Below are 21,824 nucleotides of genomic sequence, written 5' to 3' on the forward strand. Positions count from 1 at the left end.
TGCCTTGGGAGGGGTTGGGGGGGGATGATCATGCAGGCAGGGTCTGACCTCTAAATATTGCATCTGCTGCAGTGGCAGGGAGCTGGGAAAGTGAAAAACAGAAGCATTGACTGCAACTTTCATTTACTTGTTTGGTTGCTTTGTTCACTGTAGGTATATGGTCGAATGCCACCATTTCCCTTAATAAAACATGAGACATAAAAGACAGATGGACAAAGATACATCTAGTTCAAGTACATGTTTTTTTTTTCTTCTTTTTTTTGCCTTTTGTGAGAGACAGTAATTGTTGCGATGGCAACTCATTTTATTCAGGCTGAATGTAAAATTAGAACTAATATGGTGGTATAGACAAGCAGCTTTAGCGCTGAGATGATTGCATCCACACTGCGAGAATAGTATAGCAATTAAAGCCATTCTCCCCTAATCTGAAGGGGCCATTAAACTATTCAACATAATCATGAATACAATTGTCACATTTAGCACTTTGTTACACTTCTTTTGTATTTTGCCTGAAATGTGAGTTCATTTTTTTCCCCCATTTCACAATCGGTTGCTTTAGTTCATTGTTTTAATTGGACGGTTCAACAAAGAACAGACGTGATTAATAAAAAAGTACTTTCTGAAACGCTTTTGAAAAAAAAAAAAAAAAAAAAAAGAGTTTCATAACGCCCTGGTGTAGCAGTTACAGTAATTATCTCCACCCCTGACTGACTTTGGCTTGATGCCTACAGTGCCACAGAAAGATAATTCAACCAAAATGAAAAAAAAAAAAAAAAAGGAACAGTGCAGGCAGCATTGTGACTATCATTTCTTAATGTGCACCCTTGTTTTTTCTTATTAAGCTCTATTGTATAAAGTAATCATCACTTGGCTGACTTGACATGACATCCAATTAGCGGGCCACTCACCCGGATCAATATGAAATGCTGCAGTAATTCTCATGTCCTCTTATTGAAATCAGCACCCTAAATACCACTGTTACTGTGGCAAGTTGCCTCTGCTTAATATAGAGTTGGACCTGAAAAGAAAGATTATTGCTGTGATGCTGTCAGATCACTGTAGGGAGGCCATATTGGCTGAAGATGTCTTTGTGTGGGAAAGCATACATTAAAGAGGACGGCTACACAAAGAGGGAACAAGTAAATAAGCCAACATGAATATATGAAAATCCTCGATTGGCAAAAAAAGGGAAAATAAGATTTAAATATTTCAACCTAATGGAATTAGATTTCAAAAGACAAAAAATGGGCTGGTTTGAAGTGTAGCCAGAGAGAGAACCGGTCCCTGCCTGCCTTGCTCCATCAGTAGCTGGGTCCAGCATCATTAGGTGATGAACAGCTGCTGTGTGTAAAAGGTAGAAGTGTGAATAATGTGGACGGAGTGGCACCTGGTTGGGGGGAACGACTCCACTCATTATGAGTCTGTAAGGGTGCCAGCAAACAAGCACTAGACAGGATGTACCGCCAACTGCGCCGCAGCTGAGGCTTGGGGTGGGCGGAAAATGCGTGTTTGTCGGACGGGGCCGGGCTTAACAATCCAGTCCCACGGAGGTGAGAACTGAGTGGGGTCCAAATCGGACAGGGCGGCCGAGGCGGGCCGAATGCAACATGTCCGAGTGTTGTAACTTACTCATACACAGGAATCAGGGGTGTATGCCACATGGAAAACAGGTGATAAGAATTAGGGTTAAATAAATGGTTAAGACGTTATGACTGAGCAAAATCCACCCGCGGAGGAAGACCATGAAATGTAGTTGAAAGCTCAGGTAGAAAGCTAGTGGCTCAGTTGCATTGAGTGGAATTAAAAAGGGGATATCTTTGGTTCTGCTATATTGATTTTTATCATTTATTTTCAAACTGGCCATAATGAGTCCAACATAGCTTATAGCTTTTCAAAAGACCCATATCGTGACGGAGAAAGGTTCTTAGTGGTATATTTTACAGTTGAAAAATGAAGCAGCAAGGCTCCTTTATGTTACCATATTTTTTAAATGATCTTAAAACATGCAGTATTTTTGGCATTTCTGTACTGCAATTATTTGTTACGTAAGAGCCAATGTGTGTGTAGCAAGCGTCTGGTTCTCCCCTCTAGCTCTATTCAAAACATTCCTTAACTACTACGAACTATGGAATTGGGACACAGCTAATGGGCTTTTAGGGAAACTAATACTCCCGTACTTTATGTCTTTGATTAAAAAACATTTGAAAAGTGGCAGCGCATCCAATACTCAGGTTGCAGCTATTACAGCTACGCACCCATAAAGACTTAAGGAATATATTTAGCAAGTTTTTAATTATGTCGACTCGCCAGTATAGCGGTAATGCAACAACAGTGTACAGCACAGAGTCACTTCCTCCCCCCCTGTGCCTGGAGTGGCCTTTGTCTTTTAGTGTCCAAGGTCACACAGATCTATGCAGGTCCCCCTCTGACAGTAATTACATATAGCCTCCAGAGAGAGAGCAACACGCACAAGGAAAATAGGGAGAGGAAAAAGAAAAGCGGTGCGGCGAGGAGACAATGTGTGCGGGGAGAAAAGTGAGACAATGAGAGATAAACGCATACAGCAACAGATAAAGACCCTTAAAATAAACTGAGGATTAAAGAGCGCAATCCCTCAAGCTTCTCAGTGACTTGGAAAAAGCGTTCCTAACGTGAAATTAATCACTTATCGAGCTTGTGTAAAGATATCCATATATGAAAAAACCCACACTTAGGAGTAATTAAATGTGAATAATTAAAATGGGAAAAGGGGTAAAATACAGAGCGCTTAGGACCCCCAGAGAATAAAAGATATTACAAACTGCATTTTCTCCACAAAATATGAGAAACACTTGGAAGATAACAGCGTAGAGACTATTTCATGGGCCCTTCGTATATGTTCAGTTAAGTGCAACAGCAGCTGTATGGACTTCTCAATCACTACTGCCCTCAGCAGACCACAATAAATAAATAAGTACATCTTGTTCTAGGAGATAGCCAAAACTTCCACTGACTTAATGGTTTGGAAACAGCATCTAAATATTAATGGCTGTAACCATAATGTTTTCATAGGTTGTTTTTTATTCTTCTTCTTCTTTATTCTACTGTAACAAATGTACTGTCCGACTGTATGCTATTTACAACATCTGGTATCTTGCTCTAATGCACTGCTCATTGTAACTAAATTGAACTGCTGCCAACTGCCTCAAACTGTGTATGCTTCTATCAATTTTAAGGTCACCCTTCATCATCCCTTTTGTTCTACTGCCTGTATATAGTATTAATTATACACACTTGACCCAATCTGCCATATCGCATTCTCACTGTGCTACAACTTACCATTTTTCTTTTCTTTTAATGCCATAAGAACACAAAAAACACATTTCCTTCCTCATGCTCCGTATTGTTGGTATCATCCCGCTACCTGAAATAATTCATTGCTTTTTGTTTTTTTTTTCTTGCTGCTGTGACACTTTAATTTTCCCACATCGAATCAATTAAGTTCATCTTATCTTACTGAAGCAACGGTGGAAACAAATGGCTTCTTAACTGCAGACAGAAAAATGACTCTCTCTGCCAGTCCCAGCTGTATTTTAATCATTTTTGTTTCTATAAATACACTTTTATGATTCGTTTTACACCCACAATAAAGAGCTGTGGATTACTGAAGTTAAGTAAATGGGCTCGCACCTATCATCATTATGATGTCAAAAGCAGAGCCTCGGCAGTATAGATAAGGGAGAGATGTTCCCCCCTCCTTTTTCCCTCGTGGTACCTTATTTCAGAAAAAAATGAATGGTGGTTTTTGGTGAGAGTCGAGGAATTTTTGGTCTTGTTTGAATTGTGCAATGAATTCCACATTATAACTGTTTATTTGAAGATAATTCTGCAGGTCAGGAAAGTCACAGCTTGTTATAAAGTGCTGTTTAGCTTTGAGTGAAACCTCTCAATGGACTACACTGCCTCTCAAAAAAATATGAAAAGAGTTGAAAATCACAACAAGTTAGGCCATGATGACAGCAGTTATGCGAAAGGAGAGTTGGTTTTGTGACTATGTTGTGGGTTTCGGGAGGATGTTACTTGCACAACTGTTGGGTGTGTAGACGGAATTACTGTGTGATCAGACTTACACAGTTGTATGACAAATAACTTTCTTTGAAAGTTGAAAAATGATCTTTTAAATCGTTACATTTGTGAAATTTAAGGCACAAAACCAAATGATTTACGTCTTGCCATTAGCTACTGTTCATATTTTCATGGTGGAACCGTATATTTGCCTCTCTATAGTCACATTCCCTTGTTCAAGTTACTTCTAACGAGGCTTGTTCCTGGCTTCCAGACTGAACATCAGGGAAAAGATGAACCAGGGGAATGCCAGTTAGCTTTTAAGTGTGATACACCTCAATGATGGTCAAGGAGTACTCAATGAGTGTTTACTCCATCTGGCAAATGGAGAGCGAGCAATGGCTGCCAAAACACCGACTGAACTCTGATCCTATCCAGCAAAATTGCAACAGAAGAGGAGAAACTGGTTGTGTTCGAGAACAATCAAACTCCTGGCATAATGTAGGACCATCATCAGGAATATTTAATATTGTGGTAACTTAAAATGAGCCGTTTGGGGTTGTATTTGAATGCTAGTATATACAAGGAGGGCAAATGTTCAAACAACTCATTGAGCAGTGCAAAAATTCATCAAAACCATGACAGTTTTAGGCGTCACAGAGGTCATCAGTGCCACTGTATTGTTAAAGTGCAGTGGTGTTCACAGGATTGCATCCATCTCTTGCTGTGTGTAGTTTTAGTGAAGTGTTTCAGCATTTGTTTTTGTTCTAACTCAATGAATGGACGGACACAAATTGTTAGAAGTTTATCCTTATGGCCAAAGTGCGGCACACATGGGACGAGATTAATCAGAACATAGACATTAAAATTTCACATGGTTTGGAACATAAACTGTGGCAATAAAGACATTATAGCCACTCTATGGTTTATGTGAAGTGTTATGTTGTCATGATGTGCAATCACAAGCTTATTTATAATATTCAGCCTCTGCTTCCAAGCTTATCTGTGTATATAAATTCCTTCACTCCAGAAATTGGGGGAAAGGGAGGAGAGAAGTGGAGGGGGGGGTGAAACATGTAATGATATTGCAAAGCACTCTGCTTGTATGATTTTACAGGCACTAACACTTTGATGTGCTCTTCAAGGGGCTGGTATGACTTAATGTAGCTTTGAGGAAGCGTCAGCGAAAATGAAAGAGACCAAGGGAGAAAAAGAGATGGTGGAAGTTGGGGAGGGGCAAACAAGGTGATAGAGAGGGAGATGAGGAGAGGGAGGCAAGGAGGTGAGGACCGGACAGGTTTTACCTCCCTGCTGAGAATAACACTTTTTTTTTTTTTTTTTTAAACTGGCACGTAAGCCTCTTGGTGGAAGAACATGGCCCAATTAAATGAAAAAATAATGAAATAAAAAGGCTGCAGCATTGCTGGATCATCTAAAATCAAGCCTTTATATGAGAAAAGATTAAATAACTCACAGCTCTCCTGTCAAAATACACCGAGAGCAGCATTATAAAAAATGCAGTTTGTGTACAATTTCTTTAAACGCAACACTTGTGTTGCTGCTGAGGAAAAAGTTGTAAATGGTGTGCATATCTCCGTTTTCCTGGGTTCCTTTTAGATATAATTGAGATTCCTGAAAGTCCCTACAACTCTGATTCCCTGAGATACTTGGAACAAAGGAAAGATTTCACTCCACATCTCGCCCATACATTTTCTCTGCTGACAGTAAGTGATGCTGAAGGCATTAACCCCAGCCTCAGGTTAACACGTGCCATGTGCTGTACAGTTCAACCTCTACGCAGTGACACGTGATTTCGATCAGTGATAAAACCTTGCACATAACCTCAACATCACTCCCGACTTGCAGGGGAGTGAAGCTCAAGTAGCCGGCGGACGTGTAAGGGCTTTAGATTTGAATCTACAGCTCATGGCAAAGACATGAATAGTAGATCGTCTGTGCACACTTCTAAGCACCTGGAGATTTCGAAGAAGAGCGGAGGAAAGAAAGGCCGGGGTCTTGAAAGAACAATTGAGGCCAAATGCTTTCCACACCCATATGTGATTGGATTATTATGGAGTGAGTGATGCTCAGGCTCAGATTGGCAGTAAATGAAGGCAAATTAATTAATTACGGCAGTGAGGCAAATTAAGAGGTGGCCAAAGTCAATTTCATGGCCCCTGACAGTCGACTGCCAGTGACGCCAGATGTGGGGGGCGGCTTTGAGGGGAAGACCTTCGCATCCCGCACTGCTCCCACACACAAACTGGCAGAGGATGAAGGGACGGTGACTGGCATGAAAGCTTTGGACCTGTTCCAGCCAGTTTGTGAATGCAGGTTTCGGTGTTATTGTGCGTTTCTGAACGTGTGATTTTGTAAGACAATAACTGAGTCACAAAATCCAAGATGTCGAGGACAGGTTGGTACCAATTCTGACAGATAATGGGTCAAACAATGCAGTCAGGATGATTCAGAAAAGGTAAAAACACACGCTTTTATTCTGGATTGTTTCTGAAAAGACTATTTCAATAAGTGATGTACTGATTTTAGTACTAATTTCTTTTAGTTCTTTCACCTCAATTTGGATACGTCGAAATGTTGGCTCGACACACATAAATTGCTGTCTTGCTTTTCTGTGTTTTGAGGCCAAAATATCTCCAAAATAAGGAATGTTGAGTTAGTGGTTACTAGCTCACTCAGTTGCAGTCTCACGTTATGTAACAGCGTGTTTGATGCTTCGGTGCAAGCAGTACCTGTACTTCTAACTCATGGAAACAGCAGCACTGTATTCCCCATCCCTCTGAAACACTGTTTTAGCTCCCGTCTCCTTAAGGCCCCTCCTTGCAAATACTTTTGTTGGTGTGAAAACTGAAAAAGATTAATAGCTCTTCTTTAATTTAGTGCTGCAACATTTTGGCTGTAGGCTTATAACTGCATTACTACAAATTTATAATTCAGAAAAACATCAGATGGTGGAAGTTGGATTGGTACAGGGATCGGTGATGTCAGACAGATATCCAGTGAGTCAGTTGGATCAGACTGTCCCTTCTCCAATTCCAGTCTCTCATTATTTGAATTGAAATCATGGCAAAAGTGTTGCTCAGTGCACTGTAGCCTAAGCATGAGATCCGTCTGGCCTTAGATACTGTTATAAGTCTCTGACAACTTAGTGGCGACAAACTGCTGCGTGTATGAGCTTGTAATTAAACACAGATACATATGTATACATATGCACACACCTTGATATTGCAGAGGATGGCCCATTAAGTATACAACCTAAAAGATGGGCCGTTACCCAGCACAAAATAGAAGAGGGGGAGGTATTATACACACACACACACACACACACACACACACACAGTCGCAAACAGAGCTTGTCAGAAGGAGCAGCCATGCGGGAATACCAGGGATTGTTAGTTTTCCCATCTCCAAACTTTTCTCTCCCTTCCTCCCCCTGTCACTGGTGACAAGAGGGGATGGTGTGATTTATTCCCGTCATTCAGTAGTAATAACAAGTAGGACGTCCTTTGTTTTGTCTCTGCTGGTGGGAGGAATGCTGCAGCAAGGGATGAGGTGAATGTCAGAGTGGTAGAGATAATTGACATTCATAAAGTCAGTGTGGTGTTAAAAGGGAATAAAAAGTGAGAGAGCGAGAGCCCCTCGCTCGCACCTCTGTGCGGAGAGACTGTCGATGGTGGTAATTTGTGTAGGAATGCTTAAGATGATGAAATAATCACTGTAGCATGAAGCAATAAAGCCATTTCAAGTTTGGCTAATTCACATTTGATCTACCCATGTAGTCTGCATATGCTTCAATGTGTCCTTCATCAAGCAACTGTCATTCACGCATTCCTGCACGCACACGAAGCACAAACTCATGTTACCTGTCTCTACGTCCTGGGCGTAGAAGTGCAGGGTGTCGCAGATTTCGGTGACGTATACTGCTCTGTAGTTGGCCACTCGCTCCTTCTCCTCGGTAACATGCACGACCTCCTCAACTGGTTTCTCCTCGTAGTTGGCCCAGATCTACAATAAAACACAGGTGCCAGAGACAGGTGAATGACTGCAAACTGATAGCAGACCTCTGCAATAGACATGCGGTACTTAAGATTATTCTTTGTTTGATTGAAGAAAAAACATCTAAATAAGAATAGATGTGTGTCAGAGAGGAGAACTCAAACTAACTTCTTGATACATCCATATATATTTCATCCACTCGAGAAGTGACAGCGATTCACACATTTTGCACTACTGTATGATTTGGTCATATATTTATGAGTGCGAGAAAAATGGAATAGACCTTAATATCCTACAGAAAAAAGGGGTAATAGCAAATAAACATTATTTTTCTCATCATCTTGTGCAAAACCCAACCACCATGATGCTACAAACATATTCCAATTCAGAGCAGATAAGTGTAAAGACCCTATGTGACAGGTCTTATCAACATAGAGATATGAGTAATAATAGAAAAAGTAATATAACAACCCACTGGTCTAACACTCATGATTTGAAAGTAATAATGGTTGTCACAGAACCTTCATAATAGTCATAGAAAAAGAAGCCACATGATATCATATAAGCCTAAAAATGGATGATGATAAAACAGCAGACAGTGTAAACAGAGCCGAAACATTACATTAGCAGATTAGCTAATTAACACAAATGTAATTGGCAACTACTTTGATATCCAAGCAACCATTTTAAGTAAAAATAGCAAAGATTTCCCGGTTGAAGCTTCTTCAATGTGAGGACTCGCTTTTCTGTGTCACATATGAAAGTAAAATGAATATCTTTGCATTTTGTTTGAGCAAAGTTGAGATTTAGACCTTTAAAGTGACGGCAGTTTCATAAAGTGAGGACATTTTGGCTGGTCACGGTAATTTTTTAGGGTTCAGTCCTGGGTTAAGAGTTCAAGTTAGAATTAGTTCAAGGTTACAGTAAGGCTGAGGTTGGCCATGTGGTGTTGGTGAAAACATGACAAGATCGGGAAATAATGTTGTTCCTCGCGAGCATAGCGATTTGTGTTTGTGTGTGTGTAAGCAGGTTACATCCTTTCTATGCTGCATCAAGGTTAGTTCGCTTTCGGCTCCCCAGGAGAAACAGAGGGCAGGAGGCTCATTAGGGAGAAGTGCTTTGCCTTGGGCCACATATCAAACTGCATGGATGTCAGTAGATGTGTGTCTTGAGTGTGCGTGTGTTTACAGAAAGCAAGGGATGCGGAAGAAAGAGTGGGTGGTTGTCAAGACTGAATGCAGCATGTTTGTATAGAGCTTCAAATACAGTAATAGTATTAAACACGGGCACCAACACAGGATGGTCAGGATGAAAGCGAGCTAATCAACTCCCTGCAGATGAAATGCATGAGAGGGGGAGCGCAGGAGACGTAAAGAAGAAGACAACGAATCAGGAAGGGCGGGGGGAGCTCAAAAGTCAAAAAGTGCTCCAACTTCTTGTGCAGATAGCAGCAGCAGCGGGGGCACAGCTTGTTACCGCTCATTTCTGCAGGCTATTTGGGAAGTGTTTACTTTGAAAGGTTAGAGAACGAAAAGGGAGAGAGGCAGACAGATTTTATAAGAGCACAGTGATATTAGCCAATTAGGTTTTGGCTAATTATTTAACTGCATGGTATCATCGAGCTAATTAGATTAGCTAGTTTTAGTGTTGTCATTTTTTTTCACTCCTGCCTTGGCTCATCTGCAGAGCTACGCTAGTGTTAAGGCTCAGTTAATCATACCCCAGGCTTTTTTTTTTTTTTTTAATATGCTGGCTCTTCAGCATGCTAAGATTATCCTTTTACCTCATTGATGTGCTGATGTACACTGGCATGAGTCTTACGGGAGTGAACTGAGTGTTCATGTGTGTGTGTGTGTGTGTGCGTGTCTGTGTGCAAGAGACGGAGCAATTGGTGAATGAGATTTGTAGGGGAAAAAAAACAATTGTCACGACCATGGAAGAAATGTTTCCAACTGTTAGCCATGAAACAAGTGACTGAAGAACTGCGCAGTGCCGCCCTGCTTACCCGCTAACAAAAGACAGGGTCATACTACCCAATTACATTCAATTATTCATCCCTCAAATGCTGCAAATAAAAAGGAAAAGAGCTGGAGAAGAGAAGGGGGAAAGGAGCGAAGAAGGGAGGAAAGAAAGCAGGTAGATATTGTGGGGATTGAGGGCGAGCAAGGTTAATGAAGACCGAAAATGCAGCCACGCTTCGTAAACCCAGAGATCAACCAGGATTTTTTTCCCCCCTCTTTCTACGGCATTAGACAGGCACGTGCATTATTAGCACATTCATATACAGCCGCATGCTCACATTATATGCACAATCACAAATGCAGGAATACGCAGCGTCGGCTAATAAACATGCTTCCCACATTGCAACCGAGCTGACACGGCGTGGCTTTTAATCAAACCTGCAGCACCAATTAGGGATTACAAAGATTAGAGTGTCACCATTCATTAGCCTGGTGGGTATCACTGCGCCACTTTTAGGGTGGTGGCAAGTGGGTTGGCTTATGGTGGGATTGGACACCAAGCACATCCACAAGGAACGCCCTTGACCTCCGGCTTTGTGTTGAGCATGGATGTCAGAGTGACGGGAGACGGTTACAAAGACAGAAAAACACATTTGCCTCCCCAATGAAAGTTCTCTCATGTGCTGAAGACACAGCTAGACTACAGTCCGAGCAGTCGGTCAATTGTTGCAACCAGCATAAGAGCTATTGTTGCATTTGAAGTCGAACCTTTTTCGCCATTTTCCCTCTCCCCATGTCTGACACTGCCTGCTTGTACAGCAGGTTTCAGCTGAAAATGACCGACATCCTGCTGTCTCTTCTGCTCCCTCTGTCACAGCAATTGTGTAAATCGGGGTTAACATTGTGTCTACACGGGAGGCGTACTGTGAGCAGCACATTAGCAGATCAGCAGCTTCAGTCCTCTGACTGCACAGGATGAGTTCAGACACACAATTGAGGGGTAGGTTATCCATATTTTGGCAGCGCTCAGAGCCCAACAAGCAATGACTGTAGTTAAGCGCATAAAAAAAATGGAAGAAAGTAGACTTCAAGCGTAAAAAAAAATGCTTTGGGTCACAGCTTGGATGGATTAAAAAAGAAGCATATTTGTTGTGTCAGATGTTGTGAAACATCTCTTGTATGAACACACTGTAAGAGGCACGCATTGAGCTTAGGCTGTGTACGCATGAGTTGTAAATGTTTAAGCAAAGACGCTGTGGTAACCCAAAGATGAGCATTTGCTTTGCATCGTCTCCGACTGCACTGCAAACACTGGAGCTTCATCTGTTCTTAAAGCTAAAATAAATGCGCAGACACACGCACGCGCCTGCACACACGTACATAGCGCCCAGGGCTGATGACCTTCCGTGAGCAGCCAACCATCCTGTTTGTTCCACTTGAATGCAGGTATGTGACTGCTGCTTCTGCTGCTGCTCTGCAACTGCAGCCAGACGCTAGAGCCACCAAGCTGCCAGAGACAATGAGAGCGAGAGCGAGCAAGAGAGAGAGGGAAGGGAAGAGAGCGATAGAAAGATGGGAAAGAGGAAAAAGCGGCAGGCCATTAAGCTCAGGCTGAAAGGACAACAAGTCCTAATAATGGAGGCCAAGCTGAGAGAGATGGCAGGTTAGGCTGACCTTCACAACTCCTGAATGACAATACACAAATAGACCCAAGCAAGTCCAGCTTGGTGATGGGGTGATGGGGCAATGCTGCTTTATTGCTCCATCTGGTCACTGTAGGAACCACATGGAAAAGGGCTGAAAGAAGAATTTTCTCAAATCTGGTTTCTTGTCGTTCGTATTCTCTTAATCTTCTATTCCTCTGCTGCCTTTCTCTAGCTAAACCCACAATGATCTCACTGTTTCATCCCATCTCTTTATCGTCTGAATTTTATTTTTCCAACGCTACAACGAGGAGAGAAAAAAGAACAGTTAACAACCGAAAAAATATTTTCTGTCTTAAAAAATGATGACAAACTTTCACACCAGCTGCTGCAACTTTTAACAGCCAAAGTGGTTTCAAGTGAGACTTGGAGGAAAATGGCTACCTCGGAAGAAGAAATATCTGGTTAGGGCCAATTTTTTGCTGCAATTCACTGGTAGCGAGTCTTAATTACCCAGCCTGGCATGCCGAAACCTCGCTGATGGGAAGAGTAGCTCTCACACAGTTGGTAAGTGCGGCTCTGCTTTGGAGAGCTAAGTGGGCTGCTGATTAGCTTAGTGTTGATTTGTCTGAATATTTCTAATTTGATGAAGAGCGCGGCTGCTTAGAAAGACTAAGCAATTGTGCTACATTCGTAGATTCACACAGACAGGCACAGGTGGATGAATACACAGACAGATGGATGACTGAACACACACATAGTGCCAGAACGAGGGGGTGAGGGCTGGTTTGAACACTGATTAAAGGTGGCAGTGTGTCAATTTGAGTAGTGTGTGTGTGTATGGTCTGTTAATATAAAAATTGTCACTGCTGCCTAAAATACATGGTAGAAAAGTTTGTTAGCAGGGAAATTTGTATAAAATTTGGTTTGGTTTAAAGGGGCTCTGTGGAAATTCTGTGTTGTGTTGGAAGCCGGTCGTTAGTTTATGTAAGCGGACTCAACTTCTAAACCAACGTTACTACTGTTGCCTTCTGTTAGCGGAGCGAGAGAGAGGCACTGAGACGAGGCATTCGAGAACATGAAAAAGGAACATCCTTACGAGTCCTTCACAAAGCCAAGAGAGACGGGGTAGATCTTATTTCTCAGCTCGCTAGAAAATGTTACATAGAGGCCCTTTAAGCATTTTAACTTGTACGAGAAACATTTCTAAAAGACTGACTAGAGATATGAATATAAAATATGTAACATTTTTCTCGAGGCAATGGTGCATTTCATTTGGTCGCCTGTCGCTATAACTTCCATCAGATGATACCTCAGAAAGTGAGGAAGGAAGTCAACGCACATGACTAATCATAAACTGAATCAAACTTTAATACATTAGCTCGTTCGTGAACTTTTCATGCCAGATAGAGTTTCCTCAGCAGCGGTGGTTGTTTAACAACGAAGACAACTATTCCCATGATCCCACACTACTCGCTACATCTAACTATTTCTTCAATTTCATTTTTTTTGGACTGACATAATGTGGGCTTGAGTCTGGTTTTTTAAGTTGTTTTTCCAACTGAATCTCTAAAAACTGTAATGTCTTCTATGATTTGAGAAAGCGTGTTTTATTTTTACTTTCCCATCAAATAAAGAACATATTACATCCCTCTTCTGATTAATCCGACACACAGAAGAGAGCGCTCCCTGAAAAGAACATTATGAGCACTACTTTAAATACAGTCTGCCTTCACAATCTCTCATTAACCTGTCTTCACATGCCGCACTGACACTGACAGCTGCGGTATGCACATGTCGCTGCCCTCTGATTCAAACACACCTCAGTGGACAAGGCTGCTAAGCCCTCACACCCAGTCACAAATTCGAGTTCTGAAACAATAGCGCAGAGTCGCTGAAGCACTGGTAATAGTAGCAGGATCAGTTAGAGTGGTGGCTCTTCTTACATGGGAACTTACATAGTTTCATCGTTAATTCATTACCCAATCACGCTTGGAGAACAATTGAAATCAATAAGAGCATGTTATTCATAAGAGTGCACTTTGTAAATCAATTTAGCCCCTATTATATCCCTGATGAATCCCCTTTAGAGAGAATAGTTAATTAATCCAATCGAGGGCACGTTTTTCTCTATTTGGTCTCTCCGTGTTCACTTGTAGCCTTTTTTTAGAAACTCACATCAAAGGGCTTAAAGCTACACATAAGGGTAGAAAGGGACCACATTTACTTATGATTTATTTTATTCTGTGTAGATGCTAGGTGGGGGAGCTTTACTTAACTTCAATGATGATACAGCTGGTATCAAAGGGAAGAACTGGAATGCCCATAAAGGATGCATACTCAATGAAAAGTTAAACACCGCCTGAACTCTTTTTGCTGTAAATCCAGTCTCTCTGGTACTCAATGTACACTCGCTCTGAATGCTAAAATCTGCCCAAAAGGTGCTGCCGTATCACTCTGCATTGATGTTTTCTATTTAAGTATTCCTATGTACAATAATGTTTCCCTGTAAATAACATTAAGCTCTAGAAAATAATTTGATTGGCATACAAAATGAGAAAGAGCTCATTAGAAATCTGCATCAGAGTCAGGTTAATGAGGAGGACAGGTTGGCGTGGCAGAGAGGTGGACGACCCTGGATTTCCGGGTGCTCGATGATGTTGTCTGTATTGACGAAACCATTAGAGGTGGAGAATGATCAACGAGACGGACAATTGCTTTACTGAGGGCCAATCTACCATATCACAGCCTCTATGATTACGCTGTCACAGGAACTTTATTTAACATCATGACTTTTCAACATATGACTTTTATAATGATATTTTAGGATGCATTGGTAAAATAATAACAATATTATTAGGCCATATACGGGTTCAATTAGTGGAAGCTGTACCTTTAGATTAGGTTGTACAAAAAAAATCACTGTTGGTGGGTCAAAAGCAGCGAGAACTTCAGGGCCAAGCCAACAAAACAATGAATATTCTCTAACTAAGGGCCAAATATTGTAGCATTAAAAGTTCTCAACCAACATCCAAAAACCCAAATGAATCGATCTTACACACAGTAAAAGGTTCACACAAAAATCACCATTTCTTAAATAAAAAAGCAGAGGAAATATACCCATGTAGTCATGTCACCATTTCAATAAAATTATACATCAGAGTGGTGAAAAAGAACCTGTCATTTCTCTTCCATGCTCCTAAGCGCATATGCTCCCTTTTCAACTCTGGCTTTTTAAACCAATTTGACTCACTGCCAATAACTGATATGACAAAAGGTTGGTGTCAGGTAAATCCTTGGAGCTGATGGAAGGTACCACACAACTTGACTGACTGAAGGGTGGACTACCAGTGTCCCCTCACTTTGGTTTATTGACTGCATGCTATACAACAGGCCAGAGGCCACTTCAGTTTTCTTGACAACCCTCAAATCAAATTGAGTAACCTCTATGTGAAAAAAGTCATCTTTATTGATCTTGATTGGACAGAGAGTTAAGTGACAGGTGTCAGGGTGGTCCAATCGCTCGTGTACAGTAAAGTGAAAAGACATCAACCCGATGCAATCGCCTGGCCCTTAAGGGCCCGCCTCCAAGGTTAAGAGGGGTTGTTGATGGTACATTAACCCTGATGGCTCACCTTGTCATAGCGGGATAAGTAAAAGATGTGTCTGTGGTTGTGGAAGGGGAACTGATTTACAGGGTCTGTGCACAAGCTTCCTTCTCATTTCTTCCATGCTGTCCTCATATTCAGATTTAATGCATCATAAAACATACAGACTGGGCTAAGCACACACAAACATATATGTGCACAGAGGCACTATTGTGGCCTTGGGAACAATTGGTCCAGCTTGAGCTACGATGTGCTAGCAACAATGTCTCTGCCACAGTGGGCTAATAGAGGACGACTGCTTATGGGCCTGCAAGGCCACACATGTGGACATGGTAACAAAACATGTCAGCTGCACACAGGTCTATTGGACAAGCTGTAAAAAATGAAATCACACAACACCAGTATATTGTGTTGGGGAGGCAATTGGTTCAACACAAACGCAACAAATTCCAATGGAAATTATTTTATATGACAATTGTTATCCTCAACCATGTGCAAAAAAATATATATATATATATATATATATATATATATATATATATATATATATATATATATATATATATATATATATATATATATATATATATATATATATGTGTGTGTGTAGAGATATATAGGTTGCTAGGGATGTTTCAGAGGGGAAACAAAACAACAAACAGTGGCCTCCATGCAAGGTTTTCTTATATTTTCCAATGACATAAAAAAAAAAAAGAATCTAGGTTCAAACTGAGGCTACACTGACCGTGTATTTCAACTCTTGGACACACTGCACACCACTGGAGCCCAATCAATCCTAATCCTCTTAAATAAGAATATTAGAAAATAGGTGTCCACTTTCACGTCCCAAGCCAAACACCGAGGGGAGAGCGGGAAAAGCAGGAGAGGGATGGAGGGATGAGTCTCTCGGATGTGGTTACTTAGCAGATAAATTATGCATTAAAACTGCACAGGTGGCGCGGGACAGGGTTTTTAGGTGAAGGGAGGGAGCTGAGCAGCTGGGGATAACAGAAACGGGAGAGCAAGCAAAGGAGAGAGGGAGAAGAAGAAGAGAGAAAGAGATACTCCCGAGCTTCATATCACAGCCAACAGATGTTCTCCCATCACAGAGGCGGCAGGCAGGCGGGGGGGCGACTCAACCCCGGCTTACACGGCTAATATGACCCCCCTTTAAGCTGCCACACATACACGTACACGACAGTCGAGGGCTTGGAAACGACCTAAGGCTATCTTGGTGGCAACTTGTTACACTTTTTAAATTGGCACAAATTGATCCACTTAGATGCGTTGATGTTGGGTTGAGGGTGGAAGCAGGTCTGTCTGGCTATTAGCAGCAAGTACGTTATATAAGAGCAGACGTCACAAAGTGCTTCACAATAAAAGACAAAAAGAAAATACAAGACATGAAATGAAGACAAAAACAAACTCTAAGAACATCAAAAGTGCGAAATTAAATAACAAGCACTGACTTGCACCTGACGGAGATTGGTGGTATGTGCGTGTGAACTGAAGGGGGGCATGGTGTTACCATGGAAACAGCAAATGTGGGCGCATATGTAATCGGGTCGATACGCGCACACACAAACCTACACCTGTGCCGCCGTCCTCATGGGCGCCACCCTACTCGGCTGGTATGGAAAGCCAGAAGGCTGAGTGTACGAACCAGGCATTGCTCACAGATCACACACACAAAACCACACACATCGTCCCTGGAGGCAGTCACTCCAGCATATGGAGACTTATGTCAAGTGGGCCGGTTTTTTTTTCCACTTCTTTTTCTTTTTTTCAAACCAAAGCAGTGACTGTGTCTGTCCACGGCCATTAAAAGATGATCAAGCCGAGCGTGATGTCTTCGGAGCAAAACAAAAGCAGCGGCGGGGAATAAGCATGCAATTTAAGACGACCAGCTGCAAGTGCGAGGGCACATGATGCAGACACTCAATCTTCAAATGGCTTAGACAGAGACAGAAAAGAGAAAATAATTAAGCTGTAGCCAGGAAAAACACTTTGTCTGATTGTGTATCTTGATAACCTTGATAAAAAATTAGGTGCTGCTCGAAGGAGTGTTGAAGAGACGGACACAAGTACTTAGAGGTTCGCTTGATTCGTGTTTGATTACTATGTTTGTTTGTCCGACGCTGATTTTGCATTTGTATGTGTGATCTGCTAGTTGACTCCCCCCGTCGCTGTCTTTGTCCTTGACAGTTATTCTGTCTTGATTCTCCCATCAAAATCTGCTGTTATGTCCTTGATGCCAAATGGGTGAAAATAAAGTACATCTTTCTGTAAACACGCTCACCTGGATAAAAGGATAAAACTGTGCTGCAACTAACAATGAATGCACAGCATTCTAGCCCTTCTGCCCTCTGTTCTTCCTTTCATCCTCTATAGGATATGTTTATCAAATTGAGTGGATTATTGTCCATGAGAACACGCTCTCTGTCTGATCACTGGAAATTAGGGAAGAGCTTATAGTAACAAGAGGAGGAAGAGAAAACAGGAAAGAAAAGAGCGGGTACAAAGTAGAGTGATTAAGAAATAGGCCTACCTCAATGCTACAATGTATAAGTATGCAATTAAAAGGCAATTAATCAACTTTTTAATTAACAGGCTAGTCTGTCCCACACAGTGTTGCCATGACGACTGGTTTTCCAGGGTGGCTTTATCTCTTCTCTTTCCTCCCTTTCTCAGTGAAGGAATACTGATCATTTTTCTCACCGATCACACCTTTCATCCTTTTTCTACTACTCCCTATTGCTTTCCCCCTTTAAGAAGAAGCAAAAATAATAAAGGTTTGAAAAGGAGGAGGCTACGGAGTAACGGGGGGGGATTAGGGGATGGGAGGGATGTGGGATAGAGAGTGACAGAGAGGTTAATATAGATCTGGCAACGGCAAGGAGCAGCGATGGGAAGCAGGAGGGAAGAGAGGGAAACGGAGAGGGGGGAGGGGGAGAGGAGTAAGGGGAGAAAAAGATGGCAATATTATCACATCAGAGGTAAAGCCCCTTGAAGTTTTTGAATCGCTTCCCACATGTCACAATTTGTAGAGTGATTCAAAGCTCTGGCGTTGCTCTTGAGAAAAGCTTCTTTCCCAGGTGAGAACAACTTCACTAATCAGCATCCCTGTAGGAGGGACTAAGGTTGGCAGAGCACAAACTCAACCTAATATGGTGACAAAGGCATGAAGCAGACATAGCTGCCACAGGCCAAAAAATCAGAGCACAGAGCACTTCGGGATATGTCTTCTGTCAGTTTTCAAATATTTAAATTACTTGGAGATGGTTCAGAAGGATGCAGTGCTTAAGTCTTTGATTGGATTGATGGATGTGGAAATAAAGAAGGCCTGCAGTAGCTAAACAGTCAGTTGTGACATGGGTACTGCTCAGCATGTTACATCTGGTAATCAGCAACGTATTCTCAAAGTAAACCATTTCCCGTTTGCTATGGGATTGAGGAATCCTTCTCTATCGTTATATAACCGTGACTCAACAGTCTCAAGTGTCAATTATCTCAACAACTGTATATCCACATGCTGCACCCCCAAATGACACACTGGAAGCAAGCAAAATGATTTGGCGGGACTTATACTGACACACAGAGGAAGAACCAGAAATAAGTGGGAAGTGAAAGTAATGTGGCAAATGTGGGGAAAAGGACAGAAACTAACAGAAAAAGAGAGACGAGGGCTGAGAGAGACTGGTACAACAGCGGGAATCGGAAGTGCAGTGATGACGAGAGCCTGTTTATGTAACTGTCTGTCTCTCCCTAAGGCATGTGAGAGAGAAGGGGGAAGCGAGCGACTCTGTAAAATGCACAAAAACACACTAGCAAAACTAGCAGAGTGGTCCCATTCTCTAGATTTAGAGTGTTTTCTGCAGGCTAGCCAACCAGGAGACTGAGCACAGTAAAAAGTGGACTGACCTAAATTACAAGAGATTCTGGAAATCTCAAAAATTCTCTCAAACCCGGATCCTCACACACACACACAAAAAAAAGTGTCATGTTGGTGAAAAAGAGGCAATAGAGGAGGACAGACGCAGAGTTATTTCAGCCACCTTGCCCGCCCTGTTAATAAACCCTTCCACTTCCCTCTTAGTTTGACTGATGAGATGGAATAGGCCAGCCACACCTCTAATGGCCAGTCAAAGACAAACACACAACGTGGAGAATACAGAAGTGAGCACGTAAACGGCAACACACGTGCTCTCAACAACTATGGCCATACAATGATCTTTAAACCGCGATGGCATCACTCACACACGATCCAGTTGGTTAATCCTCATATATAAAGCAATCCCTCCAACCCTCTCCGTGCGTTATTCGTCTATTCCTCTTTCCACGTGTCATCGTGCTCCCAAGGTTGACAGCCCATGAAAAAGGACCCATCAGTTTTCCATTAAGGGCGAGCATTCTTTGAAGGTTTAACAAACACGCTGAATGCCATTCCACAAACCAACAATCTGCAGTGCACTGGCATTTTATAGCTTAACTAGGGTCACGAAAAACATATTTTATTTTGTTGGACAGTGTGATGATCCCAATAGGCCACTAAAGACACTAAAATATGAGTCCCACAGTTAAAACTTGAGCTGACCGGCAGCCCGGCTTCTTTTTGGGTGTCCTTGTTTAAAAATGCACTTTGAAGAGGTGCCTTTAGAAAAAACAGGGGATAGTAGAAGAAGAAGAAAAAAATGCATCAATGAATCAATGCGCTTTACATTCCCCTCACACAGACAAAGCATTACAGAGCATGTGAAGTAAGGGGAGAATAACAAATAAGATGCCTAATTCAGGGCTTAGGGCTGGGGAAAAAGGCGGAGGGGAATTAGGGAGCCAGAAAGAGGCTGAATTAAAGAGCGGATGATGAGGAAAAAGAAAGATGGGGATGATGAGGTGGAGGTGCTAAAGCAAGAGCAAATGAATGAGAGGGAGAAACAGTGCAGGACTGGAACAGGGGGGAAAAGTAAGAAGAGCGGGAGAACGAGAGGCCGTGGGGGAGCCGTCAGGAGACGAATGGAGGAACAGAATAAGCAAATGAATTTAGGAGTAGAATTGGCTGCTCAACCAAGACCGGTCTGCCAATGTGTGGAGGATTCTGCGTCTGTGAGCAGGTAATAAAGAGAACTGATGAGGCGCTAGCTTCCACACCGGCTATAAGCTTATTCTCCCCATTCTGGCAGAGTACACTTAGCCTAATTTGCCTTTCTATAGTCGATGCTAGAAGACCGTATGTATAGTGCAGTATACTGAATAACAGCTACATTATAATCAGAAATAATAAAGCATATTTGAAAAGGTCAGGGGTGTCAGAGGCAACTAGCATGTCATACCTCTTAGGTGACAACAGGCCAGTGAAGCAATGTCAACAAGGTCTGATCTTAATGCCTGGGAACTAATAAAATGGAAAGTCATTAAATGGGGCAAGGTTTGAACCACCAACCAGCGGAGAGAGCATTTAAATGGTGCCCTCAAGAAACAAATATTTAGCATTTCATTAGACAGCAGAGAAAAGCGAGGGAAGCAGGGAGGGAGTAAGTAAGGGAGGGGTATTTCACTGCCGACCCATATTAAATGGAGTTAAGTGTGGCTCCGAGCAGGGGCCCTAAAAAATGTCAAAGTGTGTGTAAATGACTGTAACTTCCGTGTGTCTTATTTTTAGTGCGAACGCGAATAGCACACGCCGTTTTCTTCCTTCCCCTGATTAAACAAGGACGATTAGAGAGGACACCTGAAGCAGGGTGAAAAGTGTGCAGACTTGATGCTTTCACAGCATCTGCCTGATGACTCCGAAAATAAATAAATGTCAGTTATCTGCGGGGGAAAATGTCATCACGGCTTCTAGCCGTAATGGATGTTCACATGAATGGCGTGGCCGATACATCATGGCAGGGTTGTCTGTGCAAACTGCTGCAAGGTTACAGGAATGTCAGCAATGCAATGCGAGCTCATTCAAGCCGAACTGATCAAATCCTTGAAGCCAATAAAAGTATTTAAAGACAATGTTAACTAAATGACATTTTAAAAAGGATAAACAGGTATAAATACACATCTATAAAAGGGAATATTTTCAAGGATAAGTAGTTTTAGATTAATATGTACTGCATTAAAGTAAACACCCAGAATACTGCATCAATTAACAGCCGTTGCACAAGGTAATAACCTTTGCAGCAACTGACTAATCAAAGCTCTGCAGTGTGAGGTCAAATGTGCCCGTGTTAAAATTCAAGGCTCGCTGCTTGTATTCCATGCACTCCTTCTGGTGGAGGTAGGAAGCAGTCAGCCACAACCAGTCCTCAGCAAACCAAGTGGAAAAGTGTCTCCTTACAGTGTCCCAGGAGGGACAAAACCATGGGAAAAAGAAAAAAAGGAGAACAAATAATCACCAACACAACTCCAGTCAGTGCACGTCCTTCACACTCAGTTTCATCAGCAGAGATAGTGGAGAAATTGGGGCAAAGGAGGAGAGAGAGAGAGAGAAAAAAAAAAAGGGAAGCCCCAAGATATAAGAGGCAGGGGGGACGGAGAAAGGCACGCGGGCAGACCTGGAGGTTTGT

The 21,824-nt window shown here is 42.1% G+C and overlaps 1 protein-coding gene across 2 annotated transcripts in view; it reads right to left on the minus strand.

The window, feature by feature from the left end:
- The window catches only part of snd1 (staphylococcal nuclease and tudor domain containing 1), a 173,082-nt gene that overhangs the window by 34,507 nt on the left and 116,751 nt on the right, over nt 1–21,824 (minus strand). For both annotated transcript variants that reach the window (XM_084346557.1, XM_084346558.1), the window contains exon 19: nt 7,926–8,067. In XM_084346557.1, coding sequence (XP_084202683.1) covers nt 7,926–8,067 — 142 coding nt within the window. The remainder of the gene's footprint in view (nt 1–7,925; nt 8,068–21,824) is intronic.

The sequence above is a fragment of the Pagrus pagrus genome, assembly GCF_965226575.1.
Source record: "Pagrus pagrus genome assembly, chromosome: 23".
Taxonomy (NCBI): domain Eukaryota; kingdom Metazoa; phylum Chordata; class Actinopteri; order Spariformes; family Sparidae; genus Pagrus; species Pagrus pagrus.